Source organism: Chroicocephalus ridibundus, chromosome 2, assembly GCF_963924245.1.
Source record: "Chroicocephalus ridibundus chromosome 2, bChrRid1.1, whole genome shotgun sequence".
NCBI classification, from domain to species: domain Eukaryota; kingdom Metazoa; phylum Chordata; class Aves; order Charadriiformes; family Laridae; genus Chroicocephalus; species Chroicocephalus ridibundus.
This window is the reverse complement of record NC_086285.1, coordinates 59,971,331-59,996,177: the sequence shown is the minus strand read 5'-3', so window position 1 is coordinate 59,996,177 and position 24,847 is coordinate 59,971,331. Positions and strand designations below refer to the sequence as shown.

The window sequence follows — 24,847 nt, the reverse complement described above, 5'->3', positions numbered from 1 at the left end:
CAATTTACTTAGATGACAATGCAGTCTCTGGAAAAAAAATGATAGGATGACTAACATTAAACAGAATAACTCACCTAAGTAAAAATCTCATATGTGGGCGCAAATCTACTTTATCATTGTGGAAAAATGTAAATGGAGGATTAGCTATTAGTGATACTTTCTAAAGGAATAGCGATTATGAAATCTATTTTGACAGATAAATGAAGAGTAAAAATTGTCCTGTAGATTCACAGAGCTATCATTCCATAAACTCAGATAGAACCAAACTGAGGTCTTAGAAGATGACTTTATTCATAATAAATGTCAAACGGACCATCAGAAAATGTTTTGACCACTAAATGAATAGAATTTTCCCCTATCATTAGTCCCCAGATAAAATATTGCTATTTTATGCAAGCAGACCAATACAGATGATTCTGAAAGAGTAACGCTTTATTTTTAAAACACACGCTAACATGAACCGGCCTGATATGTACAGTGATCAGTTTGATGAGGTTTGCCTACAAAGAGAAGTATTACAGTTCTTTACATGTCAGCTATGCTTGGAAACTTTTTTTTTTTTTTTTTAAATCTAAAACACCCCTCTGTTCAGCATTGACAACATCCTGGTGTCATTTCAATTGCAGTGAACAAGTGGAGTTGGATGATAAACAACTTCTTCCTGAGTCAAGAAGTCAAGATCAGGGAAAGCAACAAACCTCTAAAAAGGTTGTTGAAAGCAAGCAACCCCTAAAACTGTGGCAGTAAGTCTGGGAACTACTGTCATCTGCACTTTTTGTTCATCTGAAGTTTGTTCATTGCCCTCTGAATGAGTAGAAATGGTGGTGACTCATAAAGCCATGACTCTGCTTCATCAGAAAGGCATCTCAAATTGACTGCTTTTTCTTTACTGCTCTGACATAAATTTTTTGGTAGTTTGTGTTTTATTGGGAAGTATGCAAGTCCATCCACACAAATCAACATTTTCTTTAACATTTTTATGTTCTGCAACCTGCTTACTTATTTATGACACACCCTTGCTTTGCTCTTTTCTTTTCTGCCAGGTACATCTGAGAGTTTTCGTGGGCAATTGCTCCTTTTCCTGGATATTAGTAACAAGCTCCTCCAAGGAAAAGTCTGGTGGTTCTGGTGAAACATACATGATACGAAGCTTCTTTTGTCACTTGGTGACAGTTTTTGGTAGAAGCTATTTAAGAACTCCTCAAATTCTCTCAAATAACTGAGACTAATGTGTAATGTCTTTTCTTATGAAGCCAAACATCCACAAGTTGCGCAGCAATTGATGATGAGCTGTCCTTTCAACTCTAAGTTACATTAATCTGTTAAATCTGCCTTCAGTGGCATATGAACAGATTGGCTGTATTTTTTTTTCATTTTGCTGTATTCTTTTGAAGGAAAGAACTGTCTAGTCACTGGTATGACCTTTCCAGAATATTCATTTAGGCACAAACATTGTCCATGTTGGTTACAAGGCTTGTCCAACATGAAACAACGCAGAATCGACTAGAGAGAGCATAAAATATGTTAAAGCAATAAAACCCATGAGGCTGCATTAGTCACAGGAAGAAATCTTTCCCTTAAGTGAAAGAAAAATATTCCTTTTTAGAAGATTAATGGCAGATTTTCTCTTCAACAGTCTGTCCTGTACTGAATGCTTTATCTCACTTTCAGGTTCAAAATGTCTCCCATAAATCAAATTCACTCAGTGACTGTTAGTAATAATATTTCTTAGTATAGCCTGCCCCTTTAGTTGCTGATTTGCAACATGTGTATAGATAGCTCAGAAAAAGCTTTGACAAATCTATCATTTCAAGAAGAAAATATCTTGTCCTTCTAAGTGGCCATTACCAATGTATAGTTTCTAAATGACAAATCCCACCAGCAGCTGTGTATCCCATCAGTGCATCCCTCAAGCAGGAACAATACAACGGCTACTTGAAGACCCATCCTGTAACTACAAGGTACTGGTTACTCAGCACTAAAATCCCGAGTTCGTGTCTGCTCCTGTGTAAGCCATCGTAAGCAGATCTTTTCAGTCATCTTTCTGGACTCTTGCTTCTGTTAATGCTCTTGTGATACTTAGGAATATTAAAATTTCTCATTAATATTAGACTTTTAACCCAATGTCATTTTACACTGTTAATTAAACTTCTGGCCCTTCAGGCCAAGAATGGGCCCTTCCCAATTAGCATTGGCGGATCAAGTAGTCTTTGTTCAGATCAAAGGGTTATTTTGAAAGCTTCATGCAGTTTCTGTGAATACAGCATTAGAAATTTCTCCTAAATGCTTCCCAATTTATTCCCAACGGCTACTCGGATTCTGCTGTAGTTTGTCCCCTATTGAATAAGGGTTGTTAGCATTTTAATGACCTTATCTCAATGAACGTCTCTGTTTCTCTTACTGAATGGTTGGTTTAGCAAATTTCTTTCAGAATACATCTTGAATCTTTCATCCTTCTATAATACCTGCAGTTTATGTAGGACAATCAAGACTAAAATTATTACATAAAGGTCACAGTCCTTAGTGAAATAAGAGATAAAAGAGAAGATTTCATGTAATGCAACAAAACACATGGCTCACCTAAGGAATACAACCCAAATCTGGATAAAAATAAATCTTGTTTTTCATAAACTTTGTGTGTGGTGTAATTGTGCAGCACAAACATCTGTAGATTTACCATTCAACAACGACTAACTTCAAGTTAGGAAGTTATCATTAGCACATTTCATTATAAAACTCACTTTAAGTTGGAAATTCAGATTATTTCAGGTAATATACAATCTTTTCACTTTAGAAGAGACATTTTCAACATTAATATAATCAATGTTTTAAATTAATTTTCCATGAACAGGATGGTGAACTCTAAGACTGGAAGTTCCAAACAGGGGATTAGTCACGACAGCTCAAGGCTTTAACAGAACACCTCAACAACAACTAAGATTTTTATGTGTGCAAGCAGATGCATAACATTTCTTTACTCAAAATTTTATTTATCTTCTGCAATACCCCATTTCCTTTCTCCAGGTCTTTTCCTCTGTTTTCTCCTTTTTGCTAGTATAACACCATAAGCATCCCATGAGATACCATTTCTAAAGTCACAGGAGGTTTATTTTTTTTTTCAGTTGCAGTCTACTGACAAGTTTGACTTAATACCAATATTGATGTAATGCCAGTAATAGCCATATACAGAGCATCATACATGGAGCAAACCTCACTGTCCTTCCTGCCTCTCCCATAGCTTCAAGTACAGGTTCATTTTATGAAGATTACAGTGTAAATCTCTAGAAGTCAGTTTTCGGGCCAATTATTCTGCTAGTGAAATGGGATTTCTGAATGGGACTGTTTGATGTATTCTGGCAGCGATCTCTTAGCTCATTTCTTGTATAAAAGGTCTTTCTAAAGGACACAAAGATAACCCTGCAAACAAGTCCCACACACTACCGCTTTCTCAGATTAAGATGACTGAGAAGCAGCATTTCCACAACCTAGTTTTAGAAAACACAGAGTGAAAATACTTTTACGTTAGTAGCACCTAAATAGCTGGCGAAGACAGACGTGAAAGGCTTGCATTTGGGGTGAGAGGAGGAAATAGACTATAGATATAGAAGTATTTTTCCATAATGCTTAGTAGTTATGCTACCTCTAATTTGTTTAGCAGAGAAATTTAGCAGCCTGGCCAGGGACACTTGATAGGGATAATGGCAATAGTGGCATTCAGCAGCATACAGATCAGCTTCAAACGGTGACTCCAGCGATCAGATAACTTCAGAGAGACAAAACGAGAGGATGCGTGACATGCACAATTTCATTATCAGTGAGAAAACATGAAATCTGGCTCTTAATATGACGACTTTGTTATCGTTGTAGTTGCTTGGTTTTGTTTTCCTAAAGACTTGCATTTCAATGTATCAACAGTCGTTTCAATTTTAGCTAAGCTGCCTTCAGTCAAGCACTTAGTCTTGTGAGCTGCTCAGTTTTACTCCCGTAACACTTTCCTACAGCTTCAGCTATTGCTGCTGCTTCTGCTGCCAGGGAATTAGTTTGTGACTTTATAAGTCATCTTGTCCTCAGCAAACGAGCTGGTCCTAACATAAGATTATCAGAGCAACATCATTATGAGAAGTGTCTGGTGATACAGTAGCACGGAGGTAACACTCTCTGCAGGTTAAACTCCTCTGAAACAAATAGCTTGAGCTACAGCCTTTGCTGTTCAGCATTCTGAGTGACGAGTGCACACAGATTATTAGCGCATTAAAAACAACAGTGGTACATAAACTAAGAATGATGGTTCGCATGTACGACAATGACACTAATTACAACGACTATATGAGACAAGACTGTATCAGGTCTCATGGTCCTGTCACTTTAAGATGTGGAGGGATGATACAAATTTATCATTAGAGAGGGAAAAAAAAAAAAAGTAATCCAAGGCAGGTCTATATGCTCAGTTAACAAGCTTCTTAACACCCAATTTTGTGTTACTTATGACTTTTTCTTTCAAACCTTTAGCACATCGAGATTGGTCATTGACTGAATTTTCCTTGCCCTTTAAAGTTTCAGCTAGAATGTGTGAGCGTGAGGGTGAATTGGGAAGGATGTCTACCATTTTGAGCAGATGTATCAGTGCTGCTGTGATTTGATCAGAGACTGTCTGGCAAGGGGATATGATGGAAGAAGATCAGACGTGGCCTGATACGGGTGGAAAAGAGGCAGCTGTTACCCATAAGCTCTGTGACTACATTCACGTAGAAGCTGAGCCAGCTCTAATACAGCCTGCTCAATGTGGACCAAGCAAAAACTGACTATGATTGCATGATGGAGACAAGGGAAAGGAGGAGGCAATAATATACAATGAAGAGTACAATCAGCATATGTTGATACGAAAAGCAGAGAGTGGGAGAAACAAATTATGCATCTTTGTTTCTCACTCTAAGAAGAACTTGTGCTCTAAGAAGAACTTGTGCTAAAAGCTAAGTTAAAACAATAAGAAGATTTCCAGGTCACGCAGTAAACCCTTCTGAAAGCTGAACTGCCCTTGTAACTTACTTTTTGCATTAGGCATTTCTGTATAATTTGTAGTTGATAACACAAAATTATTTTTTCTGCAATACATTTGTTACACACTAGTCACTTAATGACTTGCTGAGCGTTAACCCCCAGACTTATTTCTTGAATGAGCTAAAAGATAAGTAGTGTGAGTAATGCAAGAAACTGGAGGAACAAAAAGATAATGTCATGGTTCAGGAAGATAAGTGTCACTCTGGAGAACTGTTCCTACATCTAAAGCTGATTTCTAATATAAGTCTGGGCTTTATATTTGCATTCAAATATTCATATTTGCATTCATCTCAAACTTCAGATCTCGTGACTAAATTCTTACGTAGCTCACGAAGAGAGCTTACTATGGAGATGATCATTTTCCAAAATGACAGAAGTAACCACTATTTCTTGCACATAAAACTTTAAAAATATTACCTTTTTTGCATAGCAAAGCTTTGCAGTATTGGTGTAACAAATACCCAAGACATCCATCTTTACAAACACTACATCAGAAAACTGTATCTCCTATATAAGTATTTCTAAAATCTTCTAGAATACTTCAAATACTTTTTTTTCTGGTTCACATGACAACACATAGCTCTTTGGGCTTCAGCTCTCAACAACGAGCAGAGAGACAATGCTATCTAGCACCAGGAAACTCTCTTTAGTACCAATGCCATTACACGTTGTCTACCCATAAGAAATATTATCACACTGCAGAGAACTGAAATCTCTATTACATCTCCCTGACTCTGCCACTGATCCTACAGGTCTATTTCTTTTAAGGTTTAGTAATCCATAGCCATGATATTTACTTTCTCTGTCTACCACACACAGAGGTTTTTAAACAGATGAGAAGCTTTTCATGCGGAACCATACTCCATGATGCACCAGGTTCAGCGTATTAATGCCATTATTTGCAAAAAAAAAAAAAAAGTTATTTTACAATAAAATTTATAGAAAGAGAATAGACCCTTTTAAGTATCACACTGGACCATTTATGCACTACTAGATTCCTGCTTCACCCTTTAAGTGCTTCAAGGCTTAAGGCTCATTCTGATTAGATGTTGCTTATCTTAGTCTGTACAACCACACTTCGGAGCAACTAAGAGCTCATGGGTTTATGAAATATGAATATTCAGTAAATGTCCCCATAAAACTCAAAATTTAAAACTTCTCTACCTAAAAGCACCTTACTACAATTTAATGCCGAAAGAAATTAAATAAGAAAAAACCCGAACAAACAAAAAAAAGTAGTATTCCCTTGTATTCGGACTAGGAACACCAGAACACTAAAACAAAATTGCCTGTGATTTCTGACCTCACTTTCTTTGTGTGTTCCTGTCCCTGTGCAAAAGGTGTCTTTCAAAACTTCTGAAGAGTCAAAAACCCTACAAACTAATTCAAGGTTCTCGCCACCTTCAACACAGAGAGAATACCAAAAAACACTGAGAAAAGCCAATGAAAATCGCCACAAGAAAAGAAAATAATGTTAGCAGTAAACTGAATCCATTACATTGTACTCAGGTATGTTACACCCAACGTAATTTCTTTTGACAACAGTAGGAAAGTGGAATCAAACTAGGGGAAAAATCAAGGGCGGATTTTATTGATAGGAGACTGTGGCTCTACGGTGTGCAAGAACACCACTGTACTTCAAGGAGAGATGGTTTCTACTGTAGTGGAAAGAAAACTGTGCTGAGCGCAGAATGAGTGGCAGTGTCTTGCAGACACTGCTAATTACTGAAGATTAAAAAACCCCACAGATTAAAAGAAAAGGATGTTATTATGCAGATGCCTTGTTCAGAAAGAAGCAGTGAGCATTGTTTACCTCTGACAATTTTACCGTACCTTTGTAGGTCAGGCATTTTTCAGAAGAGGAATTCATGCTTTCCTCTTAAGCATCTCTTCACGGAGAGCAATCCGCCCGCTAATGCTCTGCTGGCTCTGACACTTTCAGGGACTGGGTCTATGTTGACACCTATAATGTTCCCCCAGTGCTGTACTTTAAAGTAGCAATACAAGTTGTGGAAAGGATAGTTTTGTATTACCTTTATCAGCAGGCTATTGACGTTAAGTCATTGCTTTGAATGCCATTGCACATTTTTTTGTGTTACTAATAGGACAGAAATTTGATGTTCCTGTAGCATATGCATCTCTGCAGCTTTTTAACATTCATTGTACTTGTACAATACATATATGATAAGTAGTTTTTCAGTAAAGCCATTTTACACAATTTGCAATCCTCAGATAAATAGAAATTGTGCACTCTAACTACAATATTAATGGCTATATCCCTTATTCAGAAATTAATAAGTTTTTAAATCTGATTCCAAAGACTGAAGATTTTAGCCTTCAAACTGAACTGTGACAACAGTATTTGCTTATATACTATTAGATCACAATAATTTTGTATTTTACAGCTTTTACAACTACAGTACTAGTGGGCAGAAGGGAGTCTGCACCTTTATATTACAAGAACTTCTTCTTCTCCAATGCATATTATGTCAAAGGATTTATAACAGATATGTTAATTCACCAGTTTTAATACATTAGCCAAAGATGCTAAGAATCAGCAGGTTATGTATTTATCTCTCCTTTCGCTCCCAAGATATTTCTCACACATATCAGACAGTTTAGACATGTGAAAAAAGTTACATGTGCGAGGGCTAGGAAGCCATGAATTAGTTTTTATGTCCTCAAGAATTCCTAAAACAAAGAACACCTTTTCACTGCAAATCTAGCTATAACATAAACAGGATTCTAGCATTTCTAGTGGCAAACTATACCAGGATAAGTCATCTTTCAAAGTCCTAAAATGACAACAGGGATGTTGTTTAATCACCATGTCATGTCCAGGGAGCGTCTTTGTTATGGAGCTCTTGGCACGCTTGCTGTTCAATGGAAGTCTCTCATGAAGTGAAACAATATCTAGACTGGAGCTACCACCCGCTAGAGGAGTTTATTCTGACCCATGCCTCTTGCAGAAAGAATAAGCAACCTTTGGGTCTGCATAAATGGAGGTAGCAGCATTTAATAGTTTTCTATCCACCTAATCTTGAAAATAATGACAGAATAAAGAATCTGAAAGCGGTTCTAACTAATGTGTCTGTCAGGAATTCATGCTAAACAACAAAAGCAATAATAAAGACACTCCACTAGTCACACACTTGAGTGAAACATGCGGAAAAGATCTAATCAATAGGTTGCCTAGAGAGATAGTCAAAATTGAACTCTTGTCATTGAACTACTTAATTCACAGCTAAACTTCTTTTTTTTATTTTTTTAATTTTACCTGACACAGACAGCCTGCCCATGCCAAAAATCTCTTACAGAGTTCATCTCAAGGTCTGTCATTAGCATGTGCTCTCATGCACTGGAAATTCTCTCTTTCCTGGCTTATTTCCACTGATGAAATACTGGAGGTTGACAGGGCTTCCCCTCCCTCCTTTCCCCTTAAGCTAACAATTATCTCCCTCATTTTTTAAAAAATATTGGACATCGTAAATGTTTAGCCATTTAATATCTGCAGAATTCTCATGGTCTTGTTGTCTAACATGGTACAATGTGATGTGTTCTTTCTTTTCCCCCCTCCCCCTACACAGAGAGAGTTTGACTTCTGCCTTTACTATTCCATTATTAAGTAAATATTAAGCCAGTCCCTAACCTCTGCTGCAGAACCCAGCAAAAAAAAAAAGCCCAAGCGTAACATAATCATAATCAAGTCTCAAAAGCCTTAAGTTCGTGTTACAGTTGCTCCCGATTGCATTTGAACTTTTTTCCTCTATGGAAACTTAACAACAGTGCCACGTCAGCAGCTTTGCCTTATTTCTTGGAGCACTGGGAGTTACCTGATTTATGAATATGAACTCTTTATGCCTTTGAAAACGCTGCTTTAAAGAGGCTTATCTTGAATATGTTTGTCCAACAGTGCTCTCCCTCTCCTCTCCTCCCTTGCTTCTGTCTCTCTGGTAAAATCTATCATGAATTAAGGAGGCTGACTTGATGGGAACAGGAAAAGTATGTGTACAAAACTGTACTCAGTTTCCAGTAAATCTATGATATGGACCAATAAAGCTGAAAACTTCAAAAAAAAAAAAAAAGACTGAATCTATCCTCAGCTGGCATCAACTTTTTTCATAACTCACTGTCTAAATATTGTAACACAGTGTAGGGAACAAAGTCACTGGTCTCATTCTCCTAAATATTTCGAAAGAATGAAATAACTAAGGTCACGTAAGTGATGAGGTGAAGAGAGTATTTTTCTTCCTTATCCCCTTCCCCAGTCACTTTCAATGTTTTTAAGTTTTAAAGGACTTTGCCCAGCAAATCACTCAGTACAAGAAGTTTTGTACAAGCGATTGGCTGGATTTTGACAGAAGTTTGTGCGTCATTGTTTTTTGAATTATACTCTTTCCTATTTTTTTTTTTAAAGTCACTTCTTCCTATAATCTACTTAGTTTATGGCCTTAGCATGAAAATAATCTACCTGCAGGATCACGGTGATTCATTGTATAAGCTTGCTTCTAGCATTTTCAGAGAACGGACCTGAGAGCAAGAAATCTATTAATACCTTGCAGTTTGTCTTAGGGATAATTTTGATTGCTGATTTTGTAAGGCAAAGTTGGAATAATACTTTGAAAAACAGTCTGCAAAACAATTATTTTGACACTTCTACTACCTATCATCGTGACAGTGCAACTATTCCTCCAAACCGAAAGAATTTCTTCCTGTGGGTAGTCTCTTTAGGATGAATGCACAGACAGATGCCCACCAAGCGCTTATTTAACTTTAGCTAAGCACATCGGAAAACATGCTAATTAAAATGAGTGTTTAACACAACTCAGCGTTCAGCATAGTCAGTGACTTTTGTGTTCAATATTAAAAGAGAAGAATTATCATTGTCAGCTGATCACTCTTGGTAAGGGTACTACCAAGCTAACGCAAACTAGTTTATGCTACAGCTAACACAAGACTTAGCCCTCACTGTGCCTTTATTGCTTTAATAGCCAAGACTTACTCCTCTGTTGCGTATTTTGTGCTGCAGACAAGCAGTGTTAGGAGGAATGCTTCTACATCAGGTTTTAAAGATCAATATGAACCACTTTTGCCTGCAACAGCACAAATGCAAATCCTACTATAGCTTTGTAAGTTTATATTATGTCATTTTAGTTAAATTTATGAACATAAAACAAACCAATGTGATAGACACGTTTGAGAGACTGGAAACAAATTAAAGTTTTCCTCTATTTGTCTACAAGACATTAGAGTTACAGCACTATTAATCCACAGTAATTCCTCACCTGAACAGGACTGTGGTGTCTAACACTGGGGTACTACAACTCAGAAGGTTCTGTTTGGGTTTTTTTTATATTTTTTTTTTTTTTTTTTTTACTTTCATTCACACTACTAAACCAGTTTTTAGTAAAGACTAACTCACAATCTGTGCGCGTAAACACATACACTATAAAAGGTAGTGAGAAATATTACCGTTCCTAAATTATGTTATTTAAAAAAAATATTGTAAAATACCACAGAATACAGACTGTATGATGATACAAACCCAAGACTTTTCCAGAAAGCATTAAGCACATATTTAATTTATTGAATCCAACAAGAATTCAGTTCCAGCTAAAAGTTAAGGGCTTCCTTATATACCTTTCTGAATAGGGTCTATGTCATTAAGCAATATACTACTCTCTACCTATCTTAAGCAGTTGAGGGATATTTAAAAAACAAAATCCAAGACAAGAATAAAATTTATGAAATAACACATAGGAGTTTTCTTGGCCTGAGCCTAACTTTTTCATATTGTAATGTGAATTTATTGCTCATAAAGGTTCAGATTAAGAGCCCTCAAACTGAATTTATCTATACAGCCACAGACATGTAGTGCGTCAGCAGCAGCTTTGTCAAATTCCCTCTTAAAATGCACTTCTGCTCTGAAGCTGGAGTTTATACACTACTAAAGAAATATGTTTTTTTTTTCTTTTTTACTTTTTTTTTTTAATTTATTTTTAAATTCTAGGAAAAAGAACAGAAAGTGATTTTCATGAAGGAAAAATTCCACTTTCTAGTGGTAAGGGGGCTTCAGACCACAGGTGCAAGTAAATACTTTTGCATAATCTTACTTGAGTAACTGTGTTGATTTTGAAGTCAGGCACTTACAAGTTTATTGGCAGGGTTCGGTCTTAAATTGTCAACCTCCCACGGTGCATTATCTCACTTTTTTCTGTGCAAAGCTCAGTCTCTCAGTCAATAAGTACCAATCTCCAGGCAGAACCACAGGCTAAAAGGTAAAATTCCACAGGTGCACAAGCCCGAAAATTTGCATGGAAGTGAATGTTTGTGGATTCAACCATTACTTGCTCCTAAGTAATTATGCTCATCTTCACTGGGAAGTTAAGGCCTAATGAGCCAAGAGGCAACCTTTGAAAAGCTATGCTTTCTGTATACCAGACCTCATAGGCAACAGAATTAATACAGCAAAATGCCTTTGATTCTTTCTTCTTTCTGATGAGCTTTGTGCACATTTTCACTTTTACCAGTGCCAAGCAAATGAAAGATGAGGACATTTCCTGCTTTACACCTGCCTAACATTTAAGTAAGGTTTTTATTACCTGTAGTATGGTACTTCCCAAAGACTTTCAGTAAAACCATCGCTCCTTTTTTCCAAGTACTGTACTGACACACTTGAACACACTCCCTGACTGTCTATACTCAATTTTAAACACTTAGTCTTAATACTTTAATTTCACCATTTGAAGTTAGGCACAGGAGCGTTTACTGGATCAGAACTTAAATCATTTTGCAAATGCACTATTAAGAGGGAAATGTTGAACTACAATTAGGTTACTGGTGCTATGGATGTGGTTTGCCTTGAAGTTAGAACTAACATCTGAAGTTTCCTAACATTTAGAGATATTCTATGATGCATCTCACTAAAGAAACTGAAGCCAGCTATAAATTGCAGACAGAAATGACAGCCACATGCGTCAAAGAGAGGAAGAACACAATATATTGGGGTTGATTTGCCTCTTCATTTCAACAGTTGGCAGTTTGGGCAAACCTCAGACACCATCCAGAATCACAGGCTGGAAGGAACTTCTGCAGGTCATTTGGTTCAGTGCCCTCAAAACCTCTCCGGGCAATCTGTTCTAGAGTTTCATCACCCTCACGGGGAAAAAATAGGAAATAACTAAGGAAGTCCTTGGCAGATCAGCTTTTTGACAGTGCTACAGACAGCTGTGCATAGAAGTGTAGTATGTATGTCAAATACATTGAAGAAGTATTTTAACATAATGCAACCTGATGGCTAAGTGAATGGGCACAAGTCATGATTCATAACTCCACATTTTCTAATTTAACTTAGGGCATGTCAAATATCTGTATAATGATTACTGTATTATTTTTTTTTTAATCTGTGGGGATCACTAGAATTTCTATTTCTAACCATGCTGTTATCAAATGAAACATTAGATACACTATGATAGGTCCACTTTTTATTCAACAGACGATAAAATATAAAAATCAGTATCTATCTGCAATAAAAGATCAGGAGTGCCATACAGCAGATTTTTGATCATATGCTGGCCTTATGCTATAATATAAGCCACATAAATTACTCAATATATTCATACACGGTAGCCAAACAAGAGGGCTGACAAGCAGCAAGGAAATCGCTACAGTCCACTTTATTCAGTAGATCTTAATCTAAACGTTCAAACGTGTGTCTATAGAGAACCTGTACAAATTCAAAACCTTTGAAAACTCAGCTCTGGTTCAGTCACCTAAGCAAGTGTTCAGGCTTTCTAGAACAGATTGAGGACAACCTACATAACTATGCTAGGAGTTCTAAGAGCCTACTTGATGCACTCGACTCAGGTCTGTACATACCAGCTGAGAATCAGAAGCATTACTGTTCTGCGAGCCCAGTGCAACAGCCAGTGTGGTTCTTGCTTGGTGCTATGCATAAGCTACAAAACCTGCATCTTAGAAAGATTTGTTAGCTGAGTCGTGGTGCCATTCAGCCATGACTACAACTGTTGTCATTGCTGAGCTGATTAAATCTGATCATCTGATCTTGTTGAAGATGTCCCTGCTTACTGCAGGGGGGTTGGACTAGATGACCTTTAAAGGTCCCTTCCAACCCAACACATTCTATGATTCTACAGTTAAGTACGCAATGCACTCTTGCAGGCTCGCTTAAGGACCTGCACATTGTATTCATTACTGAATGATGACACTCTAAAGTATTTGAAAACCAAGCCGTCTGATTTAGGTGCCTGACTTCAGATACCTGTGTTTAAGATTTGATGGTTTAACTTAAACAGACAAGAAGTCTGCAGGCTAAAACCAACAGATTAGAAAATAATCCTTTAGAATGGAAACGCTCTAGCAGACTACAGTGCAAACCTCTAATATGTTAGCCCGATTTGGTTTTTAGTTAATGGCTTCTACAGAATAGAGGGAGACATTGTCTGCCAGCGCATGAGGAGGAATTTTGTCTTGTGTCTACTTGGCATACTCTGTGATAGATTAAAATAGTTCTGTTTGTGCCTCTGGAGATAGCCTAATACAATTATAGAATCTTTCTCTAGAGAATCTTTCTGTATTGCTACAGGATGAGTAGCTTGCAGTGAAAAAAAAAATCGTAACTTTCCATCTGATCAAAACCATTTCCAAAATGTCAGTGTATCTTTCCCTTAAAAAATGTTATTTAAAATTATAAGCAAACTCATGAATCCATGTTTCTGCTAAAAATAACATAAAAGATTTTTTTTCCTGCACAAAATATGCAATTTCAATAATTCTAAACAAAAATATGTTTATAAGATCTTATAATCAGGCCATAGCTTCATATGTGAAATATATTACTAGTTAGAGTCCTGTAAGTATCTATTTTAGTTTTTCAGAAAAGCCAGGATTTCAAACTAGCATTATGGTTTATCCCAATTTGGTGTTAATCTTAGTATTCCAACATTTAAAAGGCCATCAGATCTTCTGTCATTTTAATACAAATACAGTCTGTGGCTGTGACAGCATTTGGCATAGACATATTTTGCCTTGATATTCCAGATAACCCCAAGCGTGTTTCTCTAAATGCATTAAAAGTTCATACAATTTTTCTTAACAGATTCCACACAGAGAAGAGGAGATTAGGAAACGGGTTTCATCAGGATAGCACTGATGTTTATCTGTAAAGTACTTTTCTTCAGGGTTTCCAAAAATTCCTTGTCAGCAACTGCCTGAATTTCTAAAGGTGTCCTATCAACACTTACATTTTTTGACGTAACAGCAAGCAGAGACTGTTACATAGATCTATAAAAGAGTTTAACTTCACTACAGCAAAAGAAATATTTTCCTGTATCCATACCCTTTCAGTCATGGGCCCTCAATGTATAGGTTAGCAACATGCACCAAGCGCGGAGACATATTGACTTCGGTGGGAGTTACAACACCTCATTCGCTCAATACACCCATAAAAGCGATATTGGCTGTTGCAAGTGAATGGAGTAATCTTTATAAGATAAAGCCATGGGAGACAGGGACTCAGAGACATAACATCCAGGCAAGCTAAGGCATAATGAAATTAATAAAAGGCACTCAAGAGATTGCAGGGGAAAAATGAGATTTTTTTTTTCCACAGGAAAGGAAAGTTAACATTTAAAAAAGGTGTTTCTAGTAATAAAATACCTGGAGAATTAAGAGCCAGTAAAAATGACACTGGTCACCTTGCAGGCATCGCTATGGAGACAGCAAGATACCAGACATAAAAATCCTTCCAGACAGGATAGGTCAGGGCATCCTTAAATAGAAAACAACAATAAATTCACAACATTCCCAAAAGACTTCAGGGCCTTGCTATAAACACTAGTCAAAACTTTTGCACCGACTAATATATCAAACCACTTTGTCAGGTTTAAATAGGTCTGCACAGTATCTGATATTCTAGTAGCAACAAGAAATGGCAAGTCACAGACCATTCTAATCACATTTCATATTTTTTAAATGTTCCCATAACTGCAAGTCAGAATAATATCATATAAACTAAATTGGTTTAAGAAGATAATTTAATTCATCAGAAGCACTTTAAAAAAAAAAAATTATAAAAAAAGGCAAAAGAACCCAGGCCCATAAGCCCATTACCCTAGGAACTCTTTCTACGATATAAGTTTCCACTCAAGATCTCATGGAGTAACCACAAAAAAGAGGAGAGCAGCAGTATCAAACTCAAGACCTCTTTCGTTGCATACTTCATTAACGTTGTTTAGTTTAGGGTCATGGAAATAAGTTGGCTCTCAGGGAAAAAGCAGTGACAGTTTTTACAAAGCAAATAATTCTTGTCCTAGCAGAGTGAGTGCATGCTAGAATTTATTCTTCTTCACTTGTGGCTGCTATACACAAATCATTGTATTCTAAGACGCATGTAGTAAGTCCTTGGTTAGCAATAAATGATGCTCTGTTGGGCAGGTGGAAGGAACTGGGAATGTGATGAGGCTTGCAGATTTTTCTCCGAATAATCTAACCAGAATTAGCATGTCAGGATGAACAGAAACACTGAGCAGATGGCTCCCGCATAATTTCAGCTAGGTAGAGCTGCAGATGATCACCTTATATCTACCTAGACATTAAATGTTACTTTTGGTCTGTCTGATGGTTGGTATTCCAAAGACACCCAAGAGTATTAAACATTTGAAGTATTGAAGAACTTGAAACAGTTAATAATACAACTCACTATTACTTCGTTTCACAATGAATTTTGTCTCAACACCATGTCAAAATACTCTGAAGTGCTGAGAGCTCATTTTCCTGTGCAAGCTAAATCTACCGTGCTGCACCAACTTCCTTCCTTCGAGACAAAGGCGAATCATGTAAATGAAGAGACTGCATTTTTCAAACAGTAAGCTGCTCCTCAGTGCCCAGAGAAATGCAACATTCATTTTACAGTTAACACACTGGATTTCTGATTATTTCATCTAAAAAAGGAACAGAATGAGCAGTATTAAAAGAAAAACAAAAAGTGTTTAAAGCCAGTAGGTAAATAGATAAATTAAATTCCTTTGCAAAAATAATTCTTCATAGTGAAAGCTATGTAATCACTCAATATCTTTTCAGTAATAAAAATACTACAAAAGCACGTTTTATACATAATTCACTTTAAGTTTAATTAAACTGAAAGAAAAACAACAAAACCAGAAAAACATAACTGCTTTCAACTGAAGCAGCAGCCACTCCGTCCAGGGCTAAATTTTCTGTAAAAAAGCAAAATCTGCTTTCACTTCCATTTTTGTAACTCCATTGATGTTCAGAGGCTGAAGATAAGAGTCACAGAATATAATTTGGAGGTTATGTGCAAAGGGTCTGCACTCCACCTTTCCCATCAATATTTTTTTTTTAAACTCATAATTATAGTAACACTTTCTCCTTCATCACCCTGACTTTGATATCCCCAAGAATAAGAAAATGAGATGGATGAGAGCTTATCACAAGTTCTACTGGAGTAAGCAAATTTTAAAAGATGATACCTCATAAGACCTCTTCAATTGTACCAAGCATCTTCCAATTTCCTTTAGGAAAGGCCTGCATCTTACTTAGAGGTGCTCAGCTCCGCTATTGGTACTTATCATTTGAGTCCCAATTTTTTCATAAGATGTTAGCATTTTCTTATTATACCTATAGGGCATATTTGCATTATGCTTAGTGTAAGGCATTTACCCCATCTATATCTGAGTCAGGAAATAGTATTATATGGAGAATCACGTCTGGTATGTATTCTTTAGGCAAACAGACAGATGGCATTGATGTAGAAACCAAAATGAGCATCTATACCAAAACAAAGGTATATTGTGTACACAAAACGCCCCAGTGGATTGACGTATGAAGGGAAACCTCATGACCTATCAAAATTAGAATCTCAGACTGCAAGAGTGAAGGTAGGAGAGGTGATCAAAATTCTCTAGTTGCTAGGCATTTTATGGAAAGAGGCCACATTCACTCATCTTATTAAAATTCATGGAAATTGAAAATATCCGAAAGCCCAGGAGGGGTGGGGTCAGAAAATCTATTTCACAGAACTGGGAAGCTTGCTCTAAATTCACCTTGAAAGCACTTTCCCCATCACAGATTTCCTGAGAGCCTTTTGATTTCTCTCCTACTTAGGAGATAATTATAGAACTTTTTTCCTCCCTGACTGATGCATACAGAAGGGGGTCACTTCAGCATTTTATCCAGATTATCATGGTTTGTTCTTAACTAGATCTTTGTTGGAAATTATTTCTCCTTTGCTGTTTCTCCAACTCCTCCAGCAAGCTTTATTTTTATTTCCTTCTATTTCTCATATCTCATCCTCTGGCTGTATCATTTGATATCATAACTGTTTCAGTATTAAATATTGTTGAACTCTGCACTCCTATTTTCCTCTTTTTCTTTGCTTTCTCCTTTAATTTTAAATTTACTGTTGTCAGGAAACAATGACACTCAGGCATGGGGATGATGGAAGAGAGACATTAATCAAAGGCTATATAGCCCTTTCCTCTTGGGAATAAAACTTCTAAAAGGTACAAATCCAAAGGGAAACACTAAATACTTCCAAAAAGGATTTCTAAGGGCACTGGAATCAACTGAGGTTTTTCAGATCACCACAGTCAGGAACAATCTGACTTTCTGAGTTTAAATTGCCAGTGGCAGATACTTGGCTGATATGGTCTGCTCTGGCCCTCACAGCTTCTGCTGCTTTTAATTTCTTGTAAAAAGTGACACCAAGAGGAAGATGCCATGGGGAATTCTGCGCCACCCCAGGGAATCCTGGGAAATCCACATCAGGGAATTCTGTCTTCTCGTAACAGTACTACAATAGTACAACAGTATTGCTCTATGCTCAGGCACCTCCCCTGCCTTGGGAACTTATTATGTTTAAGACTTACTAATAGCTAATAAGCACAGGGTTTTCAAGATTAAACCGAGGTTCAGACGTCATTTAACAACAGAAACAACACTGGTTTAGGCATGTTAGAAGTAGAGTCAAGACTCCTAGGTTGTTTCAGGGTTTTTTTGCTAGTAGCTCAGCTTTTTTCTTAAAAAGAAAGCCGGGATAGGGTAGTTTGTAGTTGTTGGTTGTGGTTGTTGTTTTTTTTTTTTAAACTGCTTTTCTAGCGTGGGATTAAAATTGCAGAACATGAACAGCAGGAGTACTGCAGTGAACAGCTTGCTAAGTATATCCCAAAGACTTAGCGTTCCAAATAGAAGTATCGGGCTTCTGTGTATCTCCTCCCCTGTTTTTGCAAGCGATATTGATGATCAATAACAGACCAAGAGTATTCCCCCTGAATTCACCAATCATACATAATTGCTAATAAAGAGAAAAATGAAGTGTTCTTTCACGGAGAAGCTTTCAGTATTTCTGTATTAAGAAACAATGTAAGAATAAAGACCTTCTACAAAACCCTCAGAAAGGTGGGCCACTTCGGAAACAAACAGTCACAGCTGTGACTAAATCAACTAAGATCTTCCCTTCAAGGTAGTAAGAACAGGTTTTTCCTCAGCCTACCTGTCCTGCTATACCTATTGTTCACTCAGCCAGCTGCATAGCCCTTTCCCATTCCCCTAAGACAAGTTCTTCATTATTTCAATAGTAGTTACCAAAGAAGCTTTTCTACATCTAATATAATATAAACACTAAACACTGTAAGTATTTTATATACATAAGCGGCCTTAAAAGAGAAACTTTTTATATTGATCAAGCTTAGGCACAAGTGCCCCCTAACCCTGATGAACAACACTCCTATCACCAAGTTCTAAGGAATCTAAAGCAGCAACTCATGTTTTTCTCTTCACTCCTGTCTGTCCCCCGACTTTCATTTCTCCCACTTTCAGAATCCTATCCGGCACATGGAAGAGGCTTATTCAATAAATCAATACTCTAATAAAAAATGACTGCTTCTAGGTACTCCACATGTTAAGTGAGTTTTTCTTATACAGATAAAACCATTCACCTTGTGCTCTATATTTGACATTCATTTTTACTAACAGACTTTAATAAAAGAAGCACCTGGCAAAAACGTGACTCTAAAATAGCACAATGTTAAATCTTGTCTGCTTTGACAATGTTTTTCTGATGAGGCATAATAGCTAATCAGTTTAATTTTGTTTCAGAAAGAATGATAGCATTTTGCTGTTTTCAAAGTATACTTTTGAAAAAGATAAGGCATCTCAAAAAGCTGCTATGAAGATAGGCATGTTAAGTAATAGCTACCATTTTTTTTCTGCAAAATGGAAGGCTACTGTTTTCAGCAAGAATTAAATTAGAGCTTATCCATGATAAATGTAAAATACAAACCCAAATTATATGCTTTCTGCTAAAATTATTATAGCATAAATATCCCTGTAGCACCTACATGGAAAACAATATATACATGATAAAAATGCTCCCCAGCACATATACACACAAAGAACAAATTACCTTCCAAAATGTTATTTTTAAGAGTCGAATTTTCAAAACTACTTTTTTTTCCCTTATATTTATTCAGCAAATATAGATACTGCAAATTGTTCTTGTTGAAATATGTTCTGAGCTAAGCTCTGTTCTGTCCTCGCAAAAACAACACTGAAAAGTTGCACGAGGTGCAGGGTTCCTAAAAACACAATCAACACTGCTACAGCATACACTTCCACTTTACACCAATCACTTACCCAGATATTTCCATCCTGGTGGTACGGTTTCCAGTTTCTCCCTGTATCGCTATAGAGCATCCGATACTGAGTGACCCAGTCAGAACTGCTATACCTGCCTTGAGTCGCAATGGCACTGATCTGCTTCCTGTTCCCAAAATCCACCTGCAGCCATTGGTAATGATCGCTGTCTGATGGAGACCAACCTCCTGCACCTGTTGGGTTGAAACAGAACAGAGAGATTTAGACCTCAAACACTCGCTTTGAAGTGAACACATTGTGAAGATGCTGATAGCTGGAAGGCAGCCCAGCTGAGAGGAGTATAATAACAAAAAAAAACCTGAACGTATACAAGAGAAATATGATTGCATATTTTTTTTAAAAAATGCATCTTTAGCACAGGCTTCAAATGCATTGACTCTGTTGCCTTAATCATTTTATGATATAATTATAATGATCTAATGGGCTGCCTACTAACAAATCAATGCCTTTATAATGCCTTAATTACAGTTTATTAGTTTTTGCCAAATTATAATTGTTCAAGGGTTGACCAATTTGCCATGAAATCCTTTGTCAGAGTAAGTTGGCACAAATCAATAACAATCTTTGGATTTTTCATGCCTTTTCAATAGCATTTCACATTAAAGAGATAATATAGATACAACAGGAGGAAATAAGAGCAAGCTTTCCTATGTTTCACTATAGTGCACAAATTGAAAGATCTACTAGAAGAACTGAAAAAGGAGCAGGTACTGCAGGGGCTGGATCCAGTCTTGATCTGCTGGGTGTACAAGCTGTCACAGATTACAATGGCAGATGCCTCACAGAAGTATTATTGCTCTTTATGGGTCTATGAATTAACTTGATAGTAATACTATTAACAATATTCTTCTCAGCCACTAGACTACATTGAACTGTTCTAAATAAAGAAGGCCAATGATGCATAGATAAATGTAATATTAAGGCATTAATGCAATTTCTTATTCTTCTGAAATAAAAAATATTAAGGGGAAAATTGCAGGTGGATACTGCAGAGAATGACGAAAATGCTAGAATAGATATTATAATGATATATTTATCATAATGATAAGTATTAGGAAATACACAAAACACCAAAAAAATCTATCAATACAGAGAAAAAGTGAAGAATCATTCTCTTTATATTCATAGCAAATGTTAAGACACAGAAAACAAAAACTTTACAGACTCAAAGTGATTACATGGTGGGGTTTTTTTTTTTGCTTTTATTATAAGTTTGAAGCAAATAAATGGCCTGGCACACCATGAAATCACATAGTTTAGTCCATGGGCCAATTTTTGTTGCTTTTAATTTCACTTACAGACTTCAACTACTGACATAAACATAGCCCGATTGCCAAGCAAGAAACTCTTTGCTTTACTGCATCTTATATACTCCCATCATTAGGCGGCAGCATTGCCTCAGTCTTAGACAATTGTGAAACTCATTCAGCTCCTACAGGTGTTAATATTTGCAGGTCATAGAACATTTTAATGTTCCGATGTCAATGGGAACATTTGATGTCATAAGTGGTTGCCTTTCATTGTAATTAAAAGTGTAGCACTATGGCAATAACATCTAATTTCTTAAATTTTTTAAGATTCACAACAGGTGCTTTATCTCCGCATTACAGGTAATTATACCTAGCACTATAAACAGGATAGTATAGGGGTAGGGAATGGTTAAAACAACAACCACAAACAAACGAAAAAAAAACCCACCAAACAAAACAAACCAAAACACCTTTACTAAAAGCACTTCCAGGGAAAAGTGTTCCCACGCATTTCCAAATTCAAACAAGCTCTATTTTTGCAGAGAATGACAAGTGGTCATTTAAAAATAGAATGTAGTTTCTTCAGGACTACCATGCAAGGCACTTGGAACAGCTAGCTCTGCATGCACGTCGTAGTAGCAGAGACGCCACTTTCTCTCCCTATCCAAACATCCCTGTCCAATTGGCATATCTGAGACTGATGGCACACAAAGGATAAGAAGCTGCCCCTGTACAGAAACCACCTTTGTAAAAAGACCATTTGGTGGCTCCAGAATAAGTAAGGTTCAAATGTGAACATTCAAAAGTTATTATGAAAGTCAGAGCTGATAAATCCATCAATAAAATGTCCTTCAGCAATGCAACTGCTGAAAAAGGATAGCTGTAAGAAGGCTGAAATAGACATTATGGTTTTTACATCTTTTACTTATGCACGAGATTTACACTAAAACAGGAGATTTTGTTACGCACTTTTAAAAGACAAAACTTTTAATGATTACATGATATAATTTTTTGCTTTTATTCATATTACTGAAATGAGACTTTGGCCTTCTTTAACCAATAAATATACTCATTCACTGTACATTGCAATTAGGTTTCAGAAAGTCTTCACCCACAAATCCATTGAAGGGTTTGGAAAAATTGAGTGCTAACATTCAGTTTCCCATTTATTTGATTTAAGAAGACAAGGAAAACATTCTTCACATCATGCCTGGCAAAAGTTAGAGATATGTGACACAATAGTCACACCTAGGCCAGGAGATGGAAACAAGTACTGCAAGACAGACTGCCTTATAACCATTCCTAATAAGTGAGAGACAAGACTTTTAGTTAATATTGCAGACAGCAGCAAACAGTATTATCCCATTGGTTTCTTGACCTAATTCTCTGTCTCAGTTTCACATTTGCCTTCTGGTTTTTCCAAGCAAGTAAATAAATAAATAGTCAAAAAGATGAAGGAGAAAGACATTGGGTTATAGCTAAATGTTCTGCTTAGCAGACCAGCATGGGAAAGGAATGGTGATCAGTCTGGGGAGGCATCAGCCATTCACCAGAAACAGCCTGTGGGGATCAATTAAAAGTTTCCTCTTCCCCTTTGATTCACCAAGCTGTGTAATTTGGCGTGGTGATTACTTTGTTCATTTTGCTTCTGATATGTGTAACCTCTATTGATTCAAGGATTAATAAAAGTCCCTTTTTTCAGGTGCACACTCTAAGTTATGAAAAAGTTGGATTATATAAAAATTTCCCTGCTGTGAGATCCTTGCAAAGGCCCTGAATTCATCGGAGGAATTTAAGCACGTTTGGGTCTCCATTCACTCTAAAAGTGTACAAAAATCTCAAATTCCCAGAAATGTGCATGTGCTCATAGCTCAGCATACCATTAAATATTTTGCTGAATAATACCAGCTTCTTCACTGGAATGAAAAAGTGGTTTGATATTTGGCTGGGAACAGAAGAGTTCCTGACAAATAAAATATTTAACACATTTTGCCTTCTTAAAGGAGTGGTGAATTTGGAAATCAAACCTGATTTCCACAATATGGCATTATTTTCAACATACATTTACTTTTATGGCCAAGATATTACGACGGAACAACAAATTATCTTTAAGGAATGAGCAAAATGACAGCATGCTAGTAGTTTTCAGTAAGCATTACTTTGTACTGAAACTGCAATGGTATATTAGATTTGTTGAATAAATGCTATTCACAGTAGTATACTTCACACCTTGGTGTAAACTGTTTATTTTTAATGGTTACAGACTATATTCTGGATTGCATTAGATGCTTTATTTTGCACTTTTTATTATGTCAGAAAAAAGGCATTGGATACATGGGGTTTTTATATGATACTCTGTCATACTTCAGGTACTGCCTTTTAAGCCAAATGCCACTATGAAATCAATGCGAGTTACAAATTATTACAAAGATATTAGAAGTACAAAGTCTTTAGAAGAAATTGAGCATATGCATATAATATAGTTTACTTTCATTAAACAGGTAAGGAGTATTTATGGGGTTCTTTGGTAGGAGAGGTGCAATGAATGCAATGGCGGACAATATCTGCTTCCTCTTTTAATTTTTATGCCATTCCAACATTTGACGCGATCAAACGTATTCACCCACTCAGCAGTCAAAATAATTGACTTGGTGACATTAACCAAGAGAGTCCCTGCATACTTTTATTTATACTGTATAGCACTTTACACTATAAACAGGGCAACTAATTTCAACATGAGCAAGAATGACTGTACATGAACCTTAGATAGTAGATCTCAGAGAACTGCAAGTTCAGCAACAGTGAAGTCAACATTGAGCATGTGGCCCACATATCTCTGTGCATCCAAGAAACTTTCCCGTGCAGAAAAGCCTAAAAGTCCTACTCCGCAAAGCCAGCCAGTTTCAAAACAAGCTCCAGAAAGTCATTTGATCTGTTCCTACTGCAGACTGACCAAACAATGTGTAATGAGCCTGTTGCTGAAAAACACACTCGGTGATGCAGAAGACATAAAATTATATTCAGAATGCTAAGAACTTGTAAAAATTTAACCTTTTCATGATTTTTCACCAAATCAAGAAAATAGCTAACAAATAGCATTAGCATCTTTACAAGAGTTGAAGTTCAAAGATTTAGTTTTTTAAATTATGAAAACCCCAATAGCTTTCATGTTTTTATTGGATTTGATTATACAGGGTAATTCTATTGAAAACAATAAGAAAAATATAGCATATCTTTAAATGACACATGCAAAAGATAGCACTTAATATATTTCTAGAAGTATAAAGAATTCAAGGCAGTGTTGGTCTATTTTTGCAAAATTTCATGAATAATTTCTTACTTTTACTTAATTATACATTTCAGCCCTCTATTCGAAGTTGAGTGAGCTGGCTCCCATTTAGTGTACACTAAGAAAGCCTATGTGATGAGTTAGCCTTACTTTCTTATCATTCCCCCCTGATAAATTATCAGTAAGTAGCAAAGCTGGGGTAGGCTTACAGATTTTAGATTTTTATCTGAACTGTCATACGCTACTGAGCTTACAAATCTATAAGAAGGGACATACTGATGCTTTTTTTAAATGTCTGTCCCATTTCAGTTAGAAATCTCCTTTCTTTTGAAATATTTGGTACTTTACTCTTCATCTCTTCCTTCATGACTGAAACTGGAAAGATTAATTTGCACTAGAAGAATCCATTCTTGTTTTAGTCACACTTGTTCATCATTCCCTGCTTCAAATCACAATTTAAAAAAAAACAAAACAAACCCCAAAAAACCAGCACTGCAGTAAGACTAGTTTTCTAGTCTTTTCAAATCAGTAACAAAAGGTTTCAATGACATGAATG

General features: G+C 36.5%; 1 protein-coding gene across 1 annotated transcript in view; it reads right to left on the bottom strand.

The window, feature by feature from the left end:
• The window catches only part of CNTNAP2 (contactin associated protein 2), a 1,163,712-nt gene that overhangs the window by 755,801 nt on the left and 383,064 nt on the right, over positions 1–24,847 (bottom strand). The window contains exon 3 of the mRNA XM_063325644.1: positions 19,732–19,925. Within this exon, the coding sequence (XP_063181714.1) occupies positions 19,732–19,925 (194 nt within the window). The remainder of the gene's footprint in view (positions 1–19,731; positions 19,926–24,847) is intronic.